The sequence below is a fragment of the Coregonus lavaretus genome (assembly GCF_964263955.1).
Source record: "Coregonus lavaretus genome assembly, contig: HAP1_SCAFFOLD_47, whole genome shotgun sequence".
Classification (NCBI taxonomy): domain Eukaryota; kingdom Metazoa; phylum Chordata; class Actinopteri; order Salmoniformes; family Salmonidae; genus Coregonus; species Coregonus lavaretus.
In genome coordinates this window covers 3,500,196-3,523,922 of record NW_028161510.1, presented here as the reverse complement: position 1 = coordinate 3,523,922, position 23,727 = coordinate 3,500,196, and the positions used below count along the sequence as shown (strand labels likewise).

At 39.9% G+C, this 23,727-nt stretch overlaps 2 protein-coding genes across 2 annotated transcripts; both read left to right on the top strand.

Annotated features, from left to right (window-relative positions):
- Positions 1-3,951: 3,951 nt before the first annotated feature.
- On the top strand, positions 3,952-7,562 carry LOC311120588 (uncharacterized protein). Its single transcript, XM_084195175.1, has 2 exons — positions 3,952-5,058; positions 6,953-7,562. The coding sequence occupies exons 1-2, from the start codon at positions 4,359-4,361 to the stop codon at positions 7,471-7,473; spliced, it is 1,221 nt and encodes a 406-aa protein (XP_084051301.1). The 5' UTR covers positions 3,952-4,358; the 3' UTR covers positions 7,474-7,562.
- A 3,645-nt stretch (positions 7,563-11,207) lies between these two features.
- Positions 11,208-22,356, top strand: LOC311120589 (uncharacterized protein). The gene is made up of 2 exons (XM_084195176.1): positions 11,208-11,913; positions 21,324-22,356. The coding sequence occupies exons 1-2, from the start codon at positions 11,424-11,426 to the stop codon at positions 21,944-21,946; spliced, it is 1,113 nt and encodes a 370-aa protein (XP_084051302.1). The 5' UTR covers positions 11,208-11,423; the 3' UTR covers positions 21,947-22,356.
- The last annotated feature ends 1,371 nt before the right edge of the window (positions 22,357-23,727 follow it).

Here is a 23,727-nt window from a genome sequence, read left to right as displayed (position 1 = left end):
GTTGGCTGAATGTCCTTCGGGTGGTGGACCATTCTTGATACACACGGGAAACTGTTGAGCGTGAAAAACCCAGAGGCGTTGCAGTTCTTGAAACAAACCGGTGCGCCTGGCACCCACTACCGTACCCTGTTCAAATGCACTTAAATATTTTGTCTTGCCCATTCACCCTCTGAATGGCACACATACACAATCCATGTCTCAGTTGTCTCAAGGCTTAAACATCCTTCTTTAACCTGTATCTTCCCCTTCCCACAAGGTGCACCTGTATAATAATCATGCTGTTTAATCAGCTTCTTGATATGCCACACCTGTCAGGTGGACGGATTATCCTGGTAAAGGAGAAATGCTCACTAGCAGGGATGTAAACAAATGTGTGCACAAAATTTGAGCAAAATAAGCTTTCTGTGCGTGTTCTTGATACACACAGGGACCTGTTGAGCATGAAAAACCCAGCAGGGTTGCAGTTCTTGACACACTAAAACCCTGTAGGTAGGCTACATATGATGGCAGAGTTTGCAAAAACAAATGACCACACGATTGATAGGCTACAAATAATTATGATGTCATTCTGCCAAGAAGGCCTACTTTGGAGTCAACATTTAATTGGGAAGGTTTTTTGGGAAAGCCTCAGAGATGTCTTTTAAGGCATCCTATCTGGCTACAGCACACAAACAGACCTCGCTGGGCACACTGGTTGAATTAACGTTCTTTCAACATAATTTGTCAACGTATTGTGGTATGGAATCTAAGGGGAAAATACATTGGATTTGCAAAAAACTCATTAATTTTTTTTTTTGTTAATCAACTGTTGTTTTGAGGGTTACATTTTAACCACATGATTATGTCATCATGGTTACCAATTTTCAACATAGGAAAAACCTTCTATAAAATATGTTGAATTTGTACATTTGAAACAACATCAGATCTTCAACATTATATCCACTATCAAAAAACAAAACAATGAGCTGAGCTGCTGCACCTCCTACTGAAGAGGATCTATCTACAGCCATCCATTGGTCTCCCATGCTGCACCTCCTACTGAAGAGAGGATCTATCTACAGCCATCCATTGGTCTCCCATGCTGCACCTCCTACTGAAGAGAGGATCTATCTACAGCCATCCATTGGTCTCCCATGCTGCACCTCCTACTGAAGAGAGGATCTATCTACAGCCATCCATTGGTCTCCCATGCTGCACCTCCTACTGAAGAGGATCTATCTACAGCCATCCATTGGTCTCCCATGCAGCACCTCCTACTGAAGAGAGGATCTATCTACAGCCATCCATTGGTCTCCCATGCTGCACCTCCTACTGAAGAGGATCTATCTACAGCCATCCATTGGTCTCCCATGCTGCACCTCCTACTGAAGAGGATCTATCTACAGCCATCCATTGGTCTCCCATGCAGCACCTCCTACTGAAGAGAGGATCTATCTACAGCCATCCATTGGTCTCCCATGCTGCACCTCCTACTGAAGAGGATCTATCTACAGCCATCCATTGGTCTCCCATGCAGCACCTCCTACTGAAGAGAGGATCTATCTACAGCCATCCATTGGTCTCCCATGCTGCACCTCCTACTGAAGAGAGGATCTATCTACAGCCATCCATTGGTCTCCCATGCTGCACCTCCTACTGAAGAGAGGATCTATCTACAGCCATCCATTGGTCTCCCATGCTGCACCTCCTACTGAAGAGGATCTATCTACAGCCATCCATTGGTCTCCCATGCTGCACCTCCTACTGAAGAGGATCTATCTACAGCCATCCATTGGTCTCCCATGCAGCACCTCCTACTGAAGAGAGGATCTATCTACAGCCATCCATTGGTCTCCCATGCTGCACCTCCTACTGAAGAGGATCTATCTACAGCCATCCATTGGTCTCCCATGCTGCACCTCCTACTGAAGAGGATCTATCTACAGCCATCCATTGGTCTCCCATGCAGCACCTCCTACTGAAGAGAGGATCTATCTACAGCCATCCATTGGTCTCCCATGCTGCACCTCCTACTGAAGAGGATCTATCTACAGCCATCCATTGGTCTCCCATGCTGCACCTCCTACTGAAGAGAGGATCTATCTACAGCTATCCATTGGTCTCCCATGCTGCACCTCCTACTGAAGAGGAACTATCTACAGCCATCCATTGGTCTCCCATGCAGCACCTCCTACTGAAGAGAGGATCTATCTACAGCCATCCATTGGTCTCCCATCCAGTGTTTTAACAAAGCCTTCTTAGTTTTTATGTTTTTGTCACTGACTACTTACCAACGTGCTATTGTGAGAATGATTATTGAGAGATCTCTTAGTAACTAAATAGATTCACTGCTATTGAAGTAATTCCAAAGGATAGATTTAACAGAGCAAATGAAATGTAACTATACTTTATAAGTCATTTATCTTCAATGAAACTAGGCCTATATAGCAATTGCGAAGTAATTAACAGCGATTATTTTCAATTCAAACCAGTGTTCAACTAAAAATAGACAATACATATAGGCCTAGGGTTTCAAGCTTTGGTTGATTTCGAATTTAAACTTCAAGTAAAAAATTAATATGTTGGATTCACATCTCCATCTCAACCAGAAATCTAAGTTGGATAATGTCATCTTTGCCACTGACTTAGTCTGGCTTTAATTCCAGTTTGTCTACAAATTAATAATTGATATGTCTCCATCTCAACCAAAAATCAAAGTGAAAGAATAGGACTAAATCAAATCAAACTTTAAATGCACTTTTAAATAAAGTTCGATTTGATTTAGTCCCTTTCTTTGCATTGTTAACCAAACACAATTCATTATTACTTTTGTAATACAGCAAATAGCCTAAAGTTAAGGCTATCTTGCAAACTAACGTAACGGTATTTATTCAACCTCAAAATGAGTAATGTATTTTGCATTATACGACGGTGCATTTTGCAAAATACGAGGATGATTTCTGTATTTTGAAAGTTACATATCTTGAAAACTTGAGGACTATTGTCAACAATGGACTAATGAAACAAAAATAACCAAAAGATAGTTTTGGGGTGGAATTTTCCTTTAACTACCCTCTACCACTGTAGTTCCTCTGTGAGCTATTGTTTGAGCTGCCTGACCCCTGTGGTATTCTGCTCACTGGGGTGTGTGTGTGTGTGTGTGTGTGTGTGTGTGTGTGTTGCTAGGCTACTGTTGCTATGGTTGCCCATTCTCTCCCTCCCTCCTCTCCATCAGGGCCGGCTTTCGTTTTGTCTCCGGAGACTCTGCTAAGCATTTTGGAGATTATTATCATTTTTTTTTCTAACAAGGGTTACCCCCCTTGCAACCCCTTAATTCAAGCATGTATAAAGATGCTCTTTATTTCAGATTTGGGAATCTGAAAAATTCATGAAAAGTTTTTACTTTATTAAATGGAGTGGGTAAATGAGGAGTTATCTGGTGGTTGAACTCATTTCTATATAACAGATCATATAATTCTGGGGTTCCCCTCACCATTTGCAATGAGATTGGTATTGTATAACGTGTGTGCGGTGTTCAGTGCCTCTTTGTATGCAGTCTGGTGATATGCCAGGACCTGGGCATGAGCAGTTAGCTTTGTTTTTCCTCTAGCGACTCTCCAGGTTGCTCCCAGCAGCTTTCATAGAACGTAGATCACTGTTAAACTAGGCTGCAGAGCGTTCCTAGTTTGACAGATAATTCAACCAGTGTGTGACCCGTGGGTTTCTTTTAAATGAATGAATGAATATGTAACTGCCTTGAATACAGACGTGAAGGATAGTATGTTTTAAATTCTCACTCAAAATATGCACTGCTCTATTTGAACGTCTCAATATAATATTATTATTTAATGAAAGAAATGAAAAATACATTTTTAGTTTTTGTCTGCACTTCTCCTAACTGCTTTTCCCACTCCAGTCAGCAGATGACGATGAGCGTCTTTCAGGCGACGCTGCCACTGTGACGTATAATCTAGTGGACGGAACGCTTCAACAACAACAGTTAGTCAGACACCTCGGTAGCCAACATAGCCGAAATATTTAGACTGTTTCGGTGCATATTTGCCTCTGTGTTTTAAGTACACTAATGTCATCTAGTTAGTTGTCCACATTTAAATTGTATATGTACATTGTTAGTCAACTAGCTGGCTTGATAAGTTAGCCTAGCACTAAGGTAGTCGCTCATGCTAACTAGCTAGCTAACATATAAATACAAATACACTGAGCCATTTGCCACGTGTATATTAGCCACTGTGTTTTAAACCCACTTCTGTCGTCCTGTTAGTTATCCCATTTAATTTCATATTTACGGTGTTGTTGTTATTGGTCAGCTAGCTGGCTGGTTAAGTTAGCACTAGCCTAGCTAGCTAACATCCCCGACCATGAGCTCACTAAGCTACTCTCCTCCTGCTAAAGAAGAGGAGGTCTGCTGGACGGAGAAAGAAGCTCTAGTGAAAGAGGAGGAGGAAGAGGAGGATGTTACAATACAAAAACAAGTAGAGGGTGAAGCTGTTACCGTGAAAGAAGAAGAGAAAGACGTTACCGTGAAAGAAGAGGAAGATGTTACAGTGAAAGAAGAGGAAGACACGTTCAGAGTGAAAGAGGAGGAGGATGTTACAGTGAAAGAAGAGGAAGACGCGTTCAGAGTGAAAGAGGAGGAAGACGCGTTCAGAGTGAAAGAGGAGGAGGATGTTACAGTGAAAGAAGAGGAAGACGCGTTCAGAGTGAAAGAGGAGGAGGATGTTACAGTGAAAGAAGAGGAAGACGCGTTCAGAGTGAAAGAGGAGGAAGACGCGTTCAGAGTGAAAGAGGAGGAGGATGTTACAGTGAAAGAAGAGGAAGACGCGTTCAGAGTGAAAGAGGAGGAAGACGCGTTCAGAGTGAAAGAGGAGGAGGATGTTACAGTGAAAGAAGAGGAAGACGCGTTCAGAGTGAAAGAGGAGGAAGACGCGTTCAGAGTGAAAGAGGAGGAAGACGCGTTCAGAGTGAAAGAGGAGGAGGATGTTACAGTTTTAGAAGTAAAGAGGGAGGAGGAGATAACTGTCATATTGACAGAGGAGTCAGGAGATCTGATTACCACCAGTAAGTACTATCTTAAAAACGGGCACAAACTGTCCAACGTTTTTGAATGAATGTGTGGTTTTAAAGCAGCTACTGAAATTCTATACTTGAAAAAGTTTTTCTGTACTGTAGGAATTTATTTTATAATATACTGTTAAAGCGACATTATAAAATGGGTGATTAATGCCCTGAATGCTGATTGGCTGACAGTCGTGGTATACACGGGTATGACAAAATATTTATTTGTAATGTTCTAATTACATTGGTAACCAGTTTATAGTAGCAATAAGGCACAAACATTTATTTATAATGTTCTAATTACGTTGGTAACCAGTTTTTATAATAGCAATAAGGCACCTCGGGGGTTTGTGATATATGGCCAATATATCATGGCTAAGGGCTGTATCCAGGCACTCCACGTTACATCGTGTGTAAGAACAGTCTTACCAAATACCAAACCTCCTCGGGCCTTATTGCTTAACTGTAACATGTGTATACCATCAGAGAGCACAACAGATAAGTAACATTTTGAAAAGATAGTCATTTCAATTATTACTTTAGAGATGAATTGGGCCACCAACAAAACGTTATTAACAATGGATCAAATGCAGCCTATAACATTGACTGAAATAGTTAGTAATATATTATTATAGAGCTCGGATCAGCCTATAACATGACATGATCTATTATTGTAGAGCTCTGCTCTGCTCCGCTTATAAACATGACATTATCTATTATTATAGAGCTCTGCTCAGCCTATAAACATGATATTATCTATTATTATAGAGTTCTGCTCTGCTCAGCCTATAAACATGACATTATCTATTATTATAGAGCTCTGATCAGCCTATAAACATGACATTATCTATTATTATAGAGCTCTGATCAGCCTATAAACATGACATTATCTATTATTATAGAGTTCTGCTCTGCTCAGCCTATAAACATGACATTATCTATTATTATAGAGCTCTGATCAGCCTATAAACATGACATTATCTATTATTATATAGCTCTGATCAGCCTATAACATGACATTATCTATTATTATAGAGTTCTGCTCTGCTCAGCCTATAAACATGACATTATCTATTATTATAGAGCTCTGATCAGCCTAAAACATTACATTATCTATTATTATAGAGCTCTGCTCAGCCTATAACCTGACATTATCTATTATTATAGAGCTCTGCGCAGCCTATAAACATGATATTATCTATTATAATAGAGCTCTGCTCAGCCTATAAACATTACATTATCTATTATAATAGAGCTCTGCTCAGCCTATAAACATTACATTATCTATTATTATAGAGCTCTGTTCAGCCTATAACATGACATTATCTATTATTATAGAGCTCTGATCAGCCTATAAACATGACATTATCTGTTATTATAGAGCTCTGATCAGCCTAAAACATGACATGATCTATTATTATAGAGCTCTGCTCAGCCTATAAACATGACATGATCTATTATTATAGAGCTCTGCTCAGCCTATAAACATGACATTATCTATTATTATAGATCTCTGCTCAGCCTATAAACATGACATTATCTATTATTATAGAGCTCTGATCAGCCTATAACATGACATTATCTATTATTATAGAGCTCTGATCAGCCTATAAACATGATATTATCTATTATTATAGAGCTCTGATCAGCCTATAAACATGACATTATCTATTATTATAGAGCTCTGATCAGCCTATAAACATGACATTCCATGAGAGATTAGATTTGGAGCTCTCACCAAGTTTATTTTTAATGATGTAATGTTGTGAAGACTGACCTCAGGTTATTGAGAGATCTAGGCTGGATTAAACCTCATAGGAAGACAGTTTTATCATGTGGAGATTTCATTCAAGTCTCTCTTTAGTATTTAACTAAATACTATGTTTTTCTTTGGCAGGAGAGAGACCAGACTCTCACTCTGACAGCTGGAAGAGTCCTTCAGAGGAACCAGACCCAGAGACGCCCAAACCAGCGCGACGACACCACTGTTCCTACTGTGGAAATAGTTTTACCCGATTACTACACCTGAAAGCACATGAGAGAATACATACAGGAGAAAAGCCCTTCCACTGTTGCCAGTGTGAAAAGAGTTTTATGTGGTTAACGAGTCTGAAAAAGCATGAGAGGGGACACACACAAGAAAAGCCTTTCCAATGCTCCCTCTGTGGAAAGAGTTTTACCAAGTTAGGGGGCCTGAATAGACATGAGAGGACACACACAGGAGAGGATAAGACCTACCACTGCTCCCAGTGCGGAAAGAGATTTAACCGGTTAAGACATCTGAATAAGCATGAAAGGATACATACACAGGAGGAGAAGACATACCACTGCTCTCATTGTGGAAAGACATTTTCCCAGTCAGAGGACCTGAAATCACATGAGAGAATAGAGAGGCTGTGTTCTGACTTATGTTTTTGACTGAGAATTTGTGTTTTTGTTTATTCCACATTAAATCATATTGTTTATATGAAATCACATTAAATCATGTTTATATGAAATTATTAAAATAGGCCTGTTTTTGTTATAGTTTTCATCTGGAGACATGATCACGTCTAAAATCAGATTAAATATTTAAAAATATGTATTTCGTTTTTCATTAGGAGCTTGATGATTGGATACAACTAAATAAAAATATAAACTCTGATTCATTTATATGATTTGGATATTGTTGATAAATGTACATTATTATATAAGTAAGTAAGTAGCCTTGCAGATGCCTTGGCTTGCCTGATCCAGAACAGCTCATAGTAACAGGAGCCTTGGCTTGTCTGATCCAGAACAGCTCATAGTAACAGGAGCCTTGGCTTGTCTGATCCAGAACAGCTCATAGTAACAGGAGCCTCGGCTTGCCTGATCCAGAACAGCTCATAGTAACAGGAGCCTTGGCTTGTCTGATCCAGAACAGCTCATAGTAACAGGAGCCTTGGCTTGTCTGATCCAGAACAGCTCATAGTAACAGGAGCCTTGGCTTGCCTGATCCAGAACAGCTCATAGTAACAGGAGCCTTGGCTTGTCTGATCCAGAACAGCTCATAGTAACAGGAGCCTTGGCTTGTCTGATCCAGAACAGCTCATAGTAACAGGAGCCCATCTCCTGTTTCTGTAGTGAGAGGCAGCTTGACGTACAAGTACTTCCCCTGGACAGGACTCTAGTCTATTAAATTGTTATTTAGATGAATAGAATTTTGCAATTCTTGATTCTAACCTTGAATTTGATTTGATATATGATTTGGATATTGCTAAATGAATTTGATTGGATACAGAATGCAGGCAAATATATTGCACTTTTTTTTTCTTCTCAAATAAATGTAAATTGATGATGTCTCTCCACACCTTGTTATTGTACTGTATCTCCAGGGGGTGTAACTGTTGTCTCTCCACACCTTGTTATTGTACTGTAGCTCCAGGGGTGTAACTGTTGTCTCCACACCTTGTTATTGTACTGTATCTCCAGGGGTGTAACTGTTGTCTCTCCACACCTTGTTATTGTACTGTATCTCCAGGGGTGTAACTGTTGTCTCCACACCTTGTTATTGTACTGTATCTCCAAGGCTGTAACTGTTGTCGCCACACCTTGTTATTGTACTGTATCTCCAGGGGTGTAACTGTTGTCTCCACACCTTGTTATTGTACTGTATCTCCAGGGGTGTAACTGTTGTCTCCACACCTTGTTATTGTACTGTATCTCCAGGGGTGTAACTGTTGTCTCCACACCTTGTTATTGTACTGTATCTCCAGGGGTGTAACTGTTGTCTCCACACCTTGTTATTGTACTGTATCTCCAGGGGTGTAACTGTTGTCTCCACACCTTGTTATTGTACTGTATCTCCAGGGGTGTAACTGTTGTCTCTCCACACCTTGTTATTGTACTGTATCTCCAGGGGTGTAACTGTTGTCTCCACACCTTGTTATTGTACTGTATCTCCAGGGGTGTAACTGTTGTCTCCACACCTTGTTATTGTACTGTATCTCCAGGAGTGTAACTGTTGTCTCCACACCTTGTTATTGTACTGTATCTCCAGGGGTGTAAGTGTTGTCTCTCCACACCTTGTTATTGTACTGTATCTCCAGGGGTGTAACTGTTGTCTCCACACCTTGTTATTGTACTGTATCTCCAGGGGTGTAACTGTTGTCTCCACACCTTGTTATTGTACTGTATCTCCAGGGGTGCAACTGTTGTCTCCACACCTTGTTATTGTACTGTATCTCCAGGGGTGTAACTGTTGTCTCCACACCTTGTTATTGTACTGTATCTCCAAGGGTGTAACTGTTGTTATTGGGGTGACAGTTATTTGGTCCGTGCCATTTGTCTTTGATTTCTGAATTTAATTTAGTAAACTTAAATAAAAAAAAATGGTTTTGCAATGTTGAACATCCAATGACAAGGTGTGGAGACCAAAAGCTATTTTCAATTTACTTGAGAAGAAATATGGAATTATTTAAGAATGGGTGCCTATATTTACATTCTAGTCATTTATCCAGAGCGACTTACAGTGAGTGCATTACATTATTTGATTTTTTTTTCATACCCCCCGTGGGAATCGAACCCACAACCCTGGCGTTGCAAACGCCATGCTCTACCAACTGAGCTACATCCCTGCCGGCCATTCCCTCCCCCTACCCTGGACAACGCTGGGCCAATTGTGCGCCGCCCAAAGGTCTCCCGGTCACGGCCGGCCACGATTCGAACCAGGATCTCTAGTGGCACAGCTAGCACTGCGATGCAGTGCCTTAGACCACTGCGCCACTTGGGATGCCAGAAATGTTTATGCTTTGGATATTGATGAAATTTAAATAGATTAAAATAATGTGCATTTCTTCATTCTAACCTTGAAACCTCTTCAATTTTGTCTGTTTCATTGAGTTAATTTGTGTACTAGTCATCAAGCTAAAGGACTATGAAAATGTGATGAGGTTGTTCTGAGAACATTGATAAGTTGTTGACATGAAAAGGTAGTTCTGTAATATCCAGCCAGACTTATTGAAGATTGTGGTCGTAGTTGGACTGAGAAGAGTGAGGCTGGATTCATGAGTACTGTGGGAATCGGGTCCAAGGGGCAGGTAGTTGACCTCAGACAGATGTTGGGGTTGTCAATGAGAATTTGGTGAAACTGCAGCTGGGAGGCTCAGTATGAAGCAGAGGGGCAGGTAGTTGACCTCAGACAGATGTTGGGGTTGTCAATGAGAATTTGGTGAAACTGCAGCTGGGAGGCTCAGTATGAAGCAGATGGGGCAGGTCTGAAGTAGATGCTCTTTATTTCAGATTTGGGAATCTGAAAAATTCATGAACATTTTTACTTTACTCAATGGAGTGGGTAAAGGAGGAGTTATCTGGTGGTTGAACTAATTTCTTTACAACAGAAAATAGCATTTTGGGGTTCCCCTCACCATTTGCAATGAGATTGGTATAGCTCTGGCACCCCAATGGTGGAACAAGCTCCTACACGACGCCAGGACAGCGGAGTCACTCACCACCTTCCGGAGACACATGAAACCCCCACCTCTTTAAGGAATACCTGGGATAGGATAAAGTAATCCTTCTACCCCCTCTTACCCCACCCCCAAAAAAATATTGTAAAATGGTTGTCCCACTGGCTGTCATAAGGTGAATGCACCAATTTGTAAGTCGCTCTGGATAAGAGCGTCTGCTAAATGACGAAAATGTAAATGTAAATGTATAACTTGTGTTCAGTGCCTCTTTGTGTGCAGTCTGGTGATATGCCAGGACCTGGGCATGAGCAGTTAGCTTTGTTTTTCCTCTAGCGACTCTCCGGGTTGCTCCCAGCAGCTTTCATAGAACGTAGATCACTGTTAAACCATGATGCAGAGCGTTTGTTTGACTGAATTAATATGACATTGCCTTAAATGCAGTCAGATGTGTAGTAGATGGAAAGTATGTTTTATACTCATTACAAATCTGCACTAATCAATCAACACATGCTTTCCTTTGGACGTATCAATATAATATTATTATTTAATGAAATAAATGAAAAATACACTTTTTGTCAGGAAATTAAATAAACGTTTCCTTAAACTGCGTTACCCACTCCAGTCAGCAGATGGCGGTGTGGGTCTTTCAGGCGATGCTGTTAGTGTGACGTATAATCTAGTGGACGGGACGCTTCTTCAATAACAACAGCTAGTCAGTTGTCTCGGTAGTTTGCTAGCTAACGTAGCTGAAACGTTCAAGCTTTTTAGACTGTTTTGGTGCATATTTGCCTCTTTGTTTGAAACATACTTCTGTCTTATAGCTAGTTGCCCCATTTCTTTTCATATTTACGTTGTTAGTCAGGTAGCTGTCTTGATAAATTAGCCTAGCACTAGTCTAGTCGCTAATGCTAACTAACTAGTTAGCTAACATCCCCGACCATGAGCTCACAAAGCTACTCTCCTCCTGCTAAAGAAGAGGAGGTCTGCTGGACGGAGAAAGAAGCTCTAGTGAAAGAGGAGGAGGAAGAGGAGGATGTTACAATACAAAAACAAGTAGAGGGTGAGGTTGTTACCGTGAAAGAAGAAGAGAAAGACGCGTTCAGAGTGAAAGAGGAGGAGGATGTTACAGTGAAAGAAGAGGAAGACGCGTTCAGAGTGAAAGAAGAGGAGGATGTTACAGTGAAAGAGGAGGAAGACGCGTTCAGAGTGAAAGAGGAGGAGGATGTTACAGTGAAAGAGGAGGAAGACGCGTTCAGAGTGGAGGAGGAGGATGTTACAGTAAAAGAAGAGGAAGACGCGTTCAGAGTGAAAGTGGAGGAGGATGTTACAGTGAAAGAAGAGGAGGATGCAGTTTTTGGAGTGAAGGAGGAGGGAGAGATAACTGTCATATTGGAAGAGGAGGAGGAGACTGGAGCTCTGATTAACACCAGTAAGTACAGTCTTAAAAACAGGAGTACAAACTGTTGTTGAACTGATGCGTGGTTTAAAAGCGGTATTCTACTGAAGAGCTACATTTTAATATGTTGTTATTTAATGTAGGAATTGATAAAACTACACTGTAAAATGTGTATACCACCAAAGAGCAGGTCACCAACAAAAACAATGGATTTGCACTCAAAATTCTTTAAAAAAAAAAACGTTAATGTCGCACAGAATTGACAAACAAGATATAAATTAAACGTTTGATGTGTGTGGCTATAGTACCCCTTGGGGGAGGTGTTTGAAAACAATCACAGTAAGGTACTTCATTGTTACCCAGAAAAGGATTTGATGTTGAGATAAAAACGGCTGCATTGGCCCTTTAATGTAACATCCATAAGGCTTCTTATTTGCATTATTTATCCAACATAAGTACCATACTTTGATTGTTTTCAATTAAAATAGTAAAAAATAAAGAAAAATCGCACATTTTCCCTCGACAATCGGACACTAACTTCGGACACTCTAACGGTTGGAGGACTAAATCACCTCGAGCTGGACTGGAAAATAACGGTAATGGACTGGAAAATAACGGTAAGTTTAACGACTAAATACACCCTTTCTAGCTAGCTGACCACCGACTATCATTGCAATTTATGTAAGTTAAGTTAGGTTATGAGAGTTTTCAAGTAATATTTGTACACATTTTGTTGGGACACGCTGTATATTGTAAAATTCGACTGCGCGACACACAACACACGCATAATTTAATATCCAACTTTTTACCTCTGACATATAGCTAACGGATTTGCTCATGTTGCTAGCTTAGTTGCTAAATGTTGTTTAGTAACTAAAAAAGGAAAGAACTTGTAAGCGTTAGATAATACATATCACGAAAACAGCTGAATGTTGTCAAGCTTTACCATATCAAAATTGGAGTCGTCTGATGGGGGCGTTTTGCGCAATCTGCAAAAAATACTTTTGAACTTTGAACCATGAACTTTTTGACACCTATCACTGTTGGCTGTGTTTCATGTTACAACAACTACATAGAGGCAGTATTTACTCAAATGTTACGATGTGTGCATCAATATTAAACTAATTGGGACACTAATTTTCATTACAGATAACATCAAAGAAATGTGGGTATTCTTTCAGTTATTGTCAAACCTTTCATCATCACCTTTCAATGCCTTAGCTTTGAATTGTAAATGTTTATACATATTCAGATGGATTATCTTTCTAAAATGTGTATAGTATGCCAAGTTATTTAGCTACATGTATTTACCACCACAGCATGGAGAAAGTCAAGAGGAAGCAGTGGAGTGAGGTGGACATGTTCCATGTCATGGAGGACTGAGGGGCAGGGAAGGCTATCCACCAGGCTGCCTAGGTTTTTGTTTTTGTTTTTCTGTAGTCATTTAGCAGACGCTCTTATCCAGAGCGACTTACAGGAGCAATTAGGGTTAATTGCCTTGCTCAAGGGCACATCGACAGATTTTTCAATCAGCTCGGGGATTAGAACCAGCGACCTTTCGGTTACTGGCACAATGCTCTTAACCACTAAGCTACCTGCCGCCCTTAGGTTAGTCAGGTGGACATGTTCCATGCCATGGAGGACTGCGGGGCAGGGATGGCTATCCACCAGGCTGCCAAGGTTCGGCATCTTTTGTTTTTTGGGAGATTACCATGTGTGTGTGAATTTTATCTGCTAGTAACAGTTTTCTTTTCTTATCTACCAAGGTGCATGGTGTACCTCGGAAGACCCTGGCGGACAGGCTGAGCGGCCGGGTGACCCATGGTGGTCACAGTGGACCACCCACATTGCTTGCACCAGAGTATGAAAAGTCTCTGGTGCAGTACTGTATCTACTGCGCCAGCCATGGGTTCCCCTTCACCAGACAGAGGCTGATGAAATGGGCAGGTTCCTGGTGTTCTATGTGTTTATGTATGTAGAATGCTGGACTGACTGTTGTCAATGTGTGTGATGTAAATGCATAGTCACTTTAACTCTACCCACATGTACATATTACCTCGACTAGCCGGTGCCCCCGCACATTGACTCTGTACCGGTACCCCCCTGTATATAGCCTCCCTACTGTTATTTTATTTTACTGCTGCTCTTTAATTATTTGCTATTTTTTATTTTTTTCTTAAACTGCATTGTTGGTTAAGGGCTTGTAGTAAGCATTTCACTGTAATGTCTACACCTGTTGTATTCGGCGCATGTGGCAAATCAAATTTGATTTGATTGAAATGTGGATGGTGATGCCAAAATAAACATTTTCATCCTGGACAATTTATATTCTATTCTATTGTAAGTTTTGGCACCAAGGGAAGAAAATCCCACCACTGGGGAAGAGGTGGTGGGAAATGTTCAGGAGGAGGCCCAAGAACCTGAGCATGAGGAGGCCGGACACCCTGGACAGGGGGAGAGCTGAGTGTGCCGCGCGTTCGACGATGGACACCTTCTTCACTTCTTATGAGAAGCACTTGGAGGAGAGTGGGTTGAGGGAGAAACCCAGACAAATCTATAACTGCGATGAGTCTGGGTTTCGTAGCGAACAGAGCAGGCTCAAAGTGCTGGCTCCCCGGGGCGCAAAACACGTGTACCAGCAGGCTCCGGGGACCAAGGAGCACATCACAGTGCTGGCCTGCTTCAACGCAGCTGGGGAGGACGTCCCCCCGTTTATCATCTGGATGTGGAGGTCCTGGGCTGGCGTGGTTACATGTGGTCTGCGGTTGCGAGGCCAGCTGGACGTACTGTCAAATTCTCTAAAACAACGTTGGAGGCGGCTTATGGTAGAGAAATTAACATTCAATTCTCTGGAAACGGCTCTGGTGGACATTCCTGCAGTCAGCATGCCAATTGCACGCTCCCTCAAAACTTGAGACATCTGTGGCATTGTGTTGCGTGACAAAACTGCACATTTTAGAGTGGTATTTTATTGTCCCCGGCACAAGGTGCACCTGTGTATTGATCAGGGGCGCAACTTTGGTTTTAGAAGTGGGGGAGACATAACTTTTTTAATTTTTTTATCCAGTTGGATAAACACTCCAAAAAGCCTACACACACTTGCAAAGATTTCCAGCTGTCAGACACTGGAATTAGTTTCTGAGTGACAGAGGGAGGGCTTTGCATAGGCACTTTGTTCCATTGTTTGTGGGACTGGAAAAAAAATGCCCAGAATGTAGAAGAATGTTATTAACTGGTTGCCATGCTTTTAAAATAAGGGTTCTGTTCCGGAACAGTATGGATCACTTTCCTTCCTGATTCTGTCCCTCTACAATGTTATTAACTGGTTCCCATGCTTTTAAAAGAAGGGTTCTGTTCCGGAACAGAATGGATCACTTTCCTTCCTGATTCTGTCCCTCTAGAATGTTATTAACTGGTTGCCATGCTTTTAAAAGAAGGGTTCTGTTCCGGAACAGTATGGATCACTTTCCTTCCTGATTCTGTCCCTCTAGAATGTTATTAACTGGTTGCCATGCTTTTAAAAGAAGGGTTCTGTTCCGGAACAGTATGGATCACTTTCCTTCCTGATTCTGTCCCTCTACAATGTTGTTATTTTCCAGTTTTCGGTTCTGTTCCCTGAACTGATTCCAAACCCTGATTTCAGCATATATTTATGTTCCCTGAACTGATTCCAACCCCTGATTTCAGCATACAGTGGGGGACAAAAGTATTTAGTCAGCCACCAATTGTGCAAGTTCTCCCACTTAAAAAGATGAGAGAGGCCTGTAATTTTCATCATAGGTACACGTCAACTATGACAGACAAATTGAGATTTCTTTTTCCAGAAAATCACATTGTAGGATTTTTTATGAATTTATTTGCAAATTATGGTGGAAAATAAGTATTTGGTCACCTACAAACAAGCAAGATTTCTGGCTCTCACAGACCTGTAACTTCTTCTTTAAGAGGCTCCTCTGTCCTCCACTCGTTACCTGTATTAATGGCACCTGTTTGAACTTGTTATCAGTATAAAAGACACCTGTCCACAACCTCAAACAGTCACACTCCAAACTCCACTATGGCCAAGACCAAAGAGCTGTCAAAGGACACCAGAAACAAAATTGTAGACCTGCACCAGGCTGGGAAGACTGAATCTGCAATAGGTAAGCAGCTTGGTTTGAAGAAATCAACTCTGGGAGCAATTATTAGGAAATGGAAGACATACAAGACCACTGATAATCTCCCTCGATCTGGGGCTCCACGCAAGATCTCACCCCGTGGGGTCAAAATGATCACAAGAACGGTGAGCAAAAATCCCAGAACCACACGGGGGGACCTAGTGAATGACCTGCAGAGAGCTGGGACCAAAGTAACAAAGCCTACCATCAGTAACACACTACGCCGCCAGGGACTCAAATCCTGCAGTGCAAGACGTGTCCCCCTGCTTAAGCCAGTACATGTCCAGGCCCATCTGAAGTTTGCTAGAGTGCATTTGGATGATCCAGAAGAGGATTGGGATAATGTCATATGGTCAGATGAAACCAAAATATAACTTTTTGGTAAAAACTCAACTCGTCGTGTTTGGAGGACAAAGAATGCTGAGTTGCATCCAAAGAACACCATACCTACTGTGAAGCATGGGGGTGGGAACATCATGCTTTGGGGCTGTTTTTTCTGCAAAGGGACCAGGACGACTGATCCGTGTAAAGGAAAGAATGAATGGGGCCATGTATCGTGAGATTTTGAGTGAAAACCTCCTTCCATCAGCAAGGGCATTGAAGATAAAACGTGGCAGGGTCTTTCAGCATGATAATGATCCCAAACACACCGCCCAGGCAACGAAGGAGTGGCTTCGTAAGAAGCATTTCAAGGTCCTGGAGTGGCCTAGCCAGTCTCCAGATCTCAACCCCATAGAAAATCTTTGGAGGGAGTTGAAAGTCCGTGTTGCCCAGCGACAGCCCCAAAACTTCACTGCTCTAGAGGAGATCTGCATGGAGGAATGGGCCAAAATACCAGCAACAGTGTGTGAAAACCTTGTGAAGACTTACAGAAAACGTTTGACCTGTGACATTGCCAACAAAGGGTATATAACAAAGTATTGAGAAACTTTTGTTATTGACCAAATACTTATTTTCCACCATAATTTGCAAATAAATTCATAAAAAATCCTACAATGTGATTTTCTGGATTTTTTTTTCTCATTTTGTCTGTCATAGTTGACGTGTACCTATGATGAAAATTACAGGCCTCTCTCATCTTTTGAAGTGGGAGAACTTGCACAATTGGTGGCTGACTAAATACTTTTTCCCCCCACTGTATATGTTTTAAGAGAATCATACCTAGAACACATCATTTTCAAGATATCTACAATTGCTTCAGTAAAAGTCTGAAGAAAACATCTCAGAACAAGCACACAAAAGGTGGTGAATGGACAAGCTTCTGAAGCTAAGATATGATCCAACAATATCCAATGCCGTTATGGATGTTACAGATAATCATAACTCTGAAATAGATACTGACAATGAAAAGCGAGAAACTAATTATAGACCATGTAAAACCCTTGATGAAAGTTAGCTTTACAGAGAAAGTTTCAAGATGATCTGATGTAAGGTGCATGTTTTACATTTCCTAAAGCCTTTATGGATGGTACACTCCCTGTCCCAGACCCCCCCCCCCTATCTGTACAATACTTTAAAACAAAACTCAAGACTCTTCCATTTGGTCTGTACTGCTTCATTAACATCTCCATAACTAACACCGGGGGACAGCTGTGAGTGGGAAAACAAGCTCTGTGAGCCCATTCTAAAAGACATTAAATATGATTGATTGCATCCTACTATTTAATGGTCATAATTCAGTTACCTACTTAAACTTGTCAAATAAAGCCTGAACTCAAATACGTAGGCCTAGACCTTCAGGATAATTATGAACATAGTTTTTCATTTAGAAATGACTTACTTGATTTGTGCATGTTCAGGTTGACCTTCCCACGAAAACGCCCATACCCCAAAAAGCTAACTTTTAAATAATGTAATGTTGGAGAGTTAAAGCAAACAGGAAAGCTCTATGGATGTTACATGAACTAGACAAACGTTATGGGGAGACTGAACATATTAGCAAACGTCTGGGAGTTTATAAGTCTTAAAAACATGGCCAAAATAGCCATTTCAGGGGAATAGTGTGGCTAAACCAAACAATTATCATTTTGAAAAGATAGTCATTTCCATTATTACTTCAGAGATGAAGTGGGCCACCAACAAAACGTTATTAACAATGGATCAAATGCAGCCTATAACATTGACTGAAATAGTTAGTAATATATTATTATAGAGCTCTGATCAGCCTATAAACATGACATGATCTATTATTATAGAGCTCTGCTCAGCCTAAAACATGACATTATCTATTATTATAGAGCTCTGATCAGCCTATAAACATGACATTATCTATTATTATAGAGCTCTGATCAGCCTATAAACATGACATTATCTATTATTATAGAGCTCTGATCAGCCTATAACATGACATTATCTATTATTATAGAGCTCTGATCAGCCTATAAACATGACATTATCTATTATTATAGAGCTCTGCTCAGCCTATAAACATGATCTATTATTATAGAGCTCTGATCAGCCTAAAACATGACATTATCTATTATTATAGAGCTCTGCTCAGCCTATAAACATGATCTATTATTATAGAGCTCTGATCAGCCTAAAACATGGCATTAACTATTATTATAGAGCTCTGATCAGCCTATAAACATGACATTATCTATTATTATAGAGCTCTGATCAGCCTAAAACATGACATTATCTATTATTATAGAGCTCTGATCAGCCTATAAACATGACATTATCTATTATTGTAGAGCTCTGATCAGCCTATAAACATGACATTATCTATTATTATAGAGCTCTGATCAGCCTATAAACATGACATTATCTATTATTGTAGAGCTCTGATCAGCCTATAAACATGACATTATCTATTATTGTAGAGCTCTGATCAGCCTATAAACATGACATTATCTATTATTATAGAGCTCTGATCAGCCTATAAACATGACATTATCTATTATTATAGAGCTCTGATCAGCCTATAAACATGACATTATCTATTATTATAGAGCTCTGATCAACCTATAAACATGACATTATCTATTATTATAGAGCTCTGATCAGCCTATAAACATGATCTATTATTATAGAGCTCTGATCAGCCTAAAACATGACATTATCTATTATTATAGAGCTCTGCTCAGCCTATAAACATGATATATTATTATAGAGCTCTGATCAGCCTAAAACATGGCATTAACTATTATTATAGAGCTCTGATCAGCCTATAAACATGACATTATCTATTATTATAGAGCTCTGATCAGCCTAAAACATGACATTATCTATTATTATAGAGCTCTGATCAGCCTATAAACATGACATTATCTATTATTATAGAGCTCTGATCAGCCTATAAACATGACATTATCTATTATTATAGAGCTCTGCTCAGCCTATAAACATGATCTATTATTATACAGCTCTGATCAGCCTAAAACATGACATTATCTATTATTATAGAGCTCTGATCAGCCTATAAACATGACATTATCTATTATTATAGAGCTCTGCTCAGCCTATAAACATGATCTATTATTATACAGCTCTGATCAGCCTAAAACATGACATTATCTATTATTATAGAGCTCTGATCAGCCTATAAACATGACATTATCTATTATTATAGAGCTCTGCTCAGCCTATAAACATGATCTATTATTATAGAGCTCTGATCAGCCTAAAACATGGCATTAACTATTATTATAGAGCTCTGATCAGCCTATAAACATGACATTATCTATTATTATAGAGCTCTGATCAGCCTAAAACATGACATTATCTATTATTATAGAGTTCTGCTCTGCTCAGCCTATAACATGACATTATCTATTATTATAGAGCTCTGCTCAGCCTATAACATGACATTATCTATTATAATAGAGCTCTGATCAGCCTATAAACATGACATTATCTATTATTATAGAGCTCTGATCAACCTATAAACATGACATTATCTATTATTATAGAGCTCTGATCAGCCTATAAACATGATCTATTATTATAGAGCTCTGATCAGCCTAAAACATGACATTATCTATTATTATAGAGCTCTGCTCAGCCTATAAACATGATATATTATTATAGAGCTCTGATCAGCCTAAAACATGGCATTAACTATTATTATAGAGCTCTGATCAGCCTATAAACATGACATTATCTATTATTATAGAGCTCTGATCAGCCTAAAACATGACATTATCTATTATTATAGAGCTCTGATCAGCCTATAAACATGACATTATCTATTATTATAGAGCTCTGATCAGCCTATAAACATGACATTATCTATTATTATAGAGCTCTGCTCAGCCTATAAACATGATCTATTATTATACAGCTCTGATCAGCCTAAAACATGACATTATCTATTATTATAGAGCTCTGATCAGCCTATAAACATGACATTATCTATTATTATAGAGCTCTGCTCAGCCTATAAACATGATCTATTATTATACAGCTCTGATCAGCCTAAAACATGACATTATCTATTATTATAGAGCTCTGATCAGCCTATAAACATGACATTATCTATTATTATAGAGCTCTGCTCAGCCTATAAACATGATCTATTATTATAGAGCTCTGATCAGCCTAAAACATGGCATTAACTATTATTATAGAGCTCTGATCAGCCTATAAACATGACATTATCTATTATTATAGAGCTCTGATCAGCCTAAAACATGACATTATCTATTATTATAGAGCTCTGCTCAGCCTATAACATGACATTATCTATTATTATAGAGCTCTGCTCAGCCTATAACATGACATTATCTATTATAATAGAGCTCTGATCAGCCTATAAACATGACATTATCTATTATTATAGAGCTCTGATCAGCCTATAAACATGACATTATCTATTATTGTAGAGCTCTGATCAGCCTATAAACATGACATTATCTATTATTATAGAGCTCTGATCAGCCTATAAACATGACATTATCTATTATTATAGAGCTCTGATCAGCCTATAAACATGACATTATCTATTATTATAGAGCTCTGCTCAGCCTATAAACATGACATGATCTATTATTATAGAGCTCTGCTCAGCCTATAGACATGACATTATCTATTATTATAGAGCTCTGATCAGCCTAAAACATGACATTATCTAATATTATAGAGCTCTGATCTGCCTATAACATGACATTCCATGAGAGATTAGATTTGGAGTTTATTTTTTATGATGTAATGTTGTGAAAACTGACCTCAGGTTATTGAGGGATCTAGTCTGGATTAAACCTCAAAGGAAGACACTTTTATAATGTGGAGGTTTCATTAAGGTCACTTTACTATTTAACTAAATACTCTGTTTATCTTTGGCAGGAGAGAGACCAGACTCTCAGTCAGACAGTGGGAAGAGTCCTTCAGTGGAACCAGACCCAGAGACGCCCAACCAACACCACTGCGCCCACTGTGGAAAGAGTTTTAGGTGGTTAGGGAGCCTGCAAATGCATGAGAGAATACATACAGGAGAAAAGCCCTACCACTGTTCCCACTGTGGAAAGAATTTTACTCAGTTAGGGGCCCTGGTTGGGCATGAGAGAACACACACAGGAGAGAAGCCGTATCACTGTTCCCACTGTGGAAAGAGTTTTAGGTGGTTATGGGGCCTGAAAAAGCATGAGAGAATACACACCGGAGAGAAGCCTTACCACTGTTCCCACTGTGGAAAGAGTTTTAGGTGGTTAGTGAGCCTGAAAACGCATGAGAGAATACACACTGGCGAAAAGCCTTTCCAATGTTCCCAGTGTGAAAAGAATTTTAGGTGGTCAGGGAGTCTGAAAAAGCATGAGAGAATACACACAGGAGAAAAGCCTTTCCAACATACTAATACACAGGAGGAGAAGACATACCACTGCTCTCATTGTGGAAAGACATTTTCCCAGTCAGAGGACCTGAAATCCCATGAGAGAATAGAGAGGCTGTGTTCTGACTTAAGTTTTTGACTGAGAATGTGTCCACTGCCAGGATTCACAGGGCCAGGGTGTCCACAATGGAAACCTGGAAAAAAGCAGCGGATATTTCTGAACGTTTATCCAACAGACCTGTACATCCATGAATGGATCTCTATAATGTGTAACTATTTCTGATGTATGTATTGTTTAATAGATGTACTATGTAAGGTATATTTATCTGTGGTTTTATTTCACCATAGATTTTACATATGCTATCAGATTGCCGGGTGGGGAGATAGGAGTTTTATATATACACTGTGTGCACAATTATTAGGCAAGTTGTATGTTTGAGGATATATTTTATTATTGAACAACTACAGTGCTCTCGGTCAATCCAAAATGTTAATAAACCTCAAACCTGAATATTTAAGAAAGTCGGCTTTCTTTGGAGAATATCTATGTGTGCACAATTATTGGGCAACTATTAGTGTGCAGAATTATTATGCAGCTAAATGAAAAACGAAAAGTTCCCCATCTCACTTGTTTATTTTCATCTGTTAAAGTGAGAATAATAAACTAACTAAAAATTTACAAATAAACATTTCTGACATTTCAAAAAAAAAAATCTGTGACCAATATAGCCACTGGTCAGAGAGGTGTACTGTTTACCTTCACCATAAATCTACCGTTTAAGAAGGGACCACAAGTTCTCAATAGGGTTTAGGTCAGGTGAGGAAGGGGGCCATGTCAATATTATTTCATCTTTAAGGCCTTTACTGGCTAGCCACGCAGTGGAGTACTTCGATGCATGTAATGGAGCAATGTCCTGCATAAAAATCATGGTCTTCTTGAAAGATGCAGACTTTTTCCTGCACCACTGCTTGAAGAAAGTGTCTTCTAAAAACTGGCAGTAGGTTTGGGAGTTGAGTTTGAGTCCATCTTCAACCCGAAAAGGTCCAACTAGCTCATCTTTAAAAAATACCAGCCCATACCAGTACCCCACCTCCACCTTGCTGGCGTCTGAGTCGAAGTGGAGCTCCGTGCCCGTTACTGATCCAGCCACGGGCCCATCCATCTGGTACGTCAACAGTCACTCATCTCATCAGTCCATAAAACCTTTGAAAAATCTGTCTTCAGATATTTCTTGGCCCATTCTTGACGTTTCAACTTATGGGTCTTGTTCAGTGGTGGTCGGGTTTCAGCCTTCCTTACCTTGGCCATGTCTCTGAGCACTGAACACCTTGTACTTCTGGGCACTCCAGGTAGGTTGCAGTTCTGGAATTTGAGGATAACAGGAGGATAATGGGTTCCTGGTAGCTTCACGTTTGATTCTTCTCAGATCCTTGGCAGTTAATTTGCGTCTTTTTTTCTCAACACGGTTCTTGCGACCCTGTTGACTATTTGCAACAAAACGTTTGATGGTTCTGTGATCACGCCCCAATATCTTAGCAATTTCAAGAGTGCTGCATCCCTCTGAAAGACTTTACCATTTTTGACTTTTCAGAGTCAGTTAAATCTATTTTTTGGCCCATTTTGCCTGAGGAAAAGAAGATGCCTAATAATTATACACACCTTGATATAGGGTGTTGATCTCCTTAGGCCACACCCTCCCTCATTACACAAATACACATCTCCTGATATGTTTAAATCCAATAAGCATTCCAGTTTATACAGCTTGGAGTTGGGAAATATGCATAATAATGATGATATGGTCAAAATACTGACTTGCCTAATAATTGTGCACACAGTGTACAGTGCTTTCAGAAAGTATTCACACCCCTTGACTTTTCCCACATTTTGTTGTGTTACAGCCTGAATTTATAATGGATTAA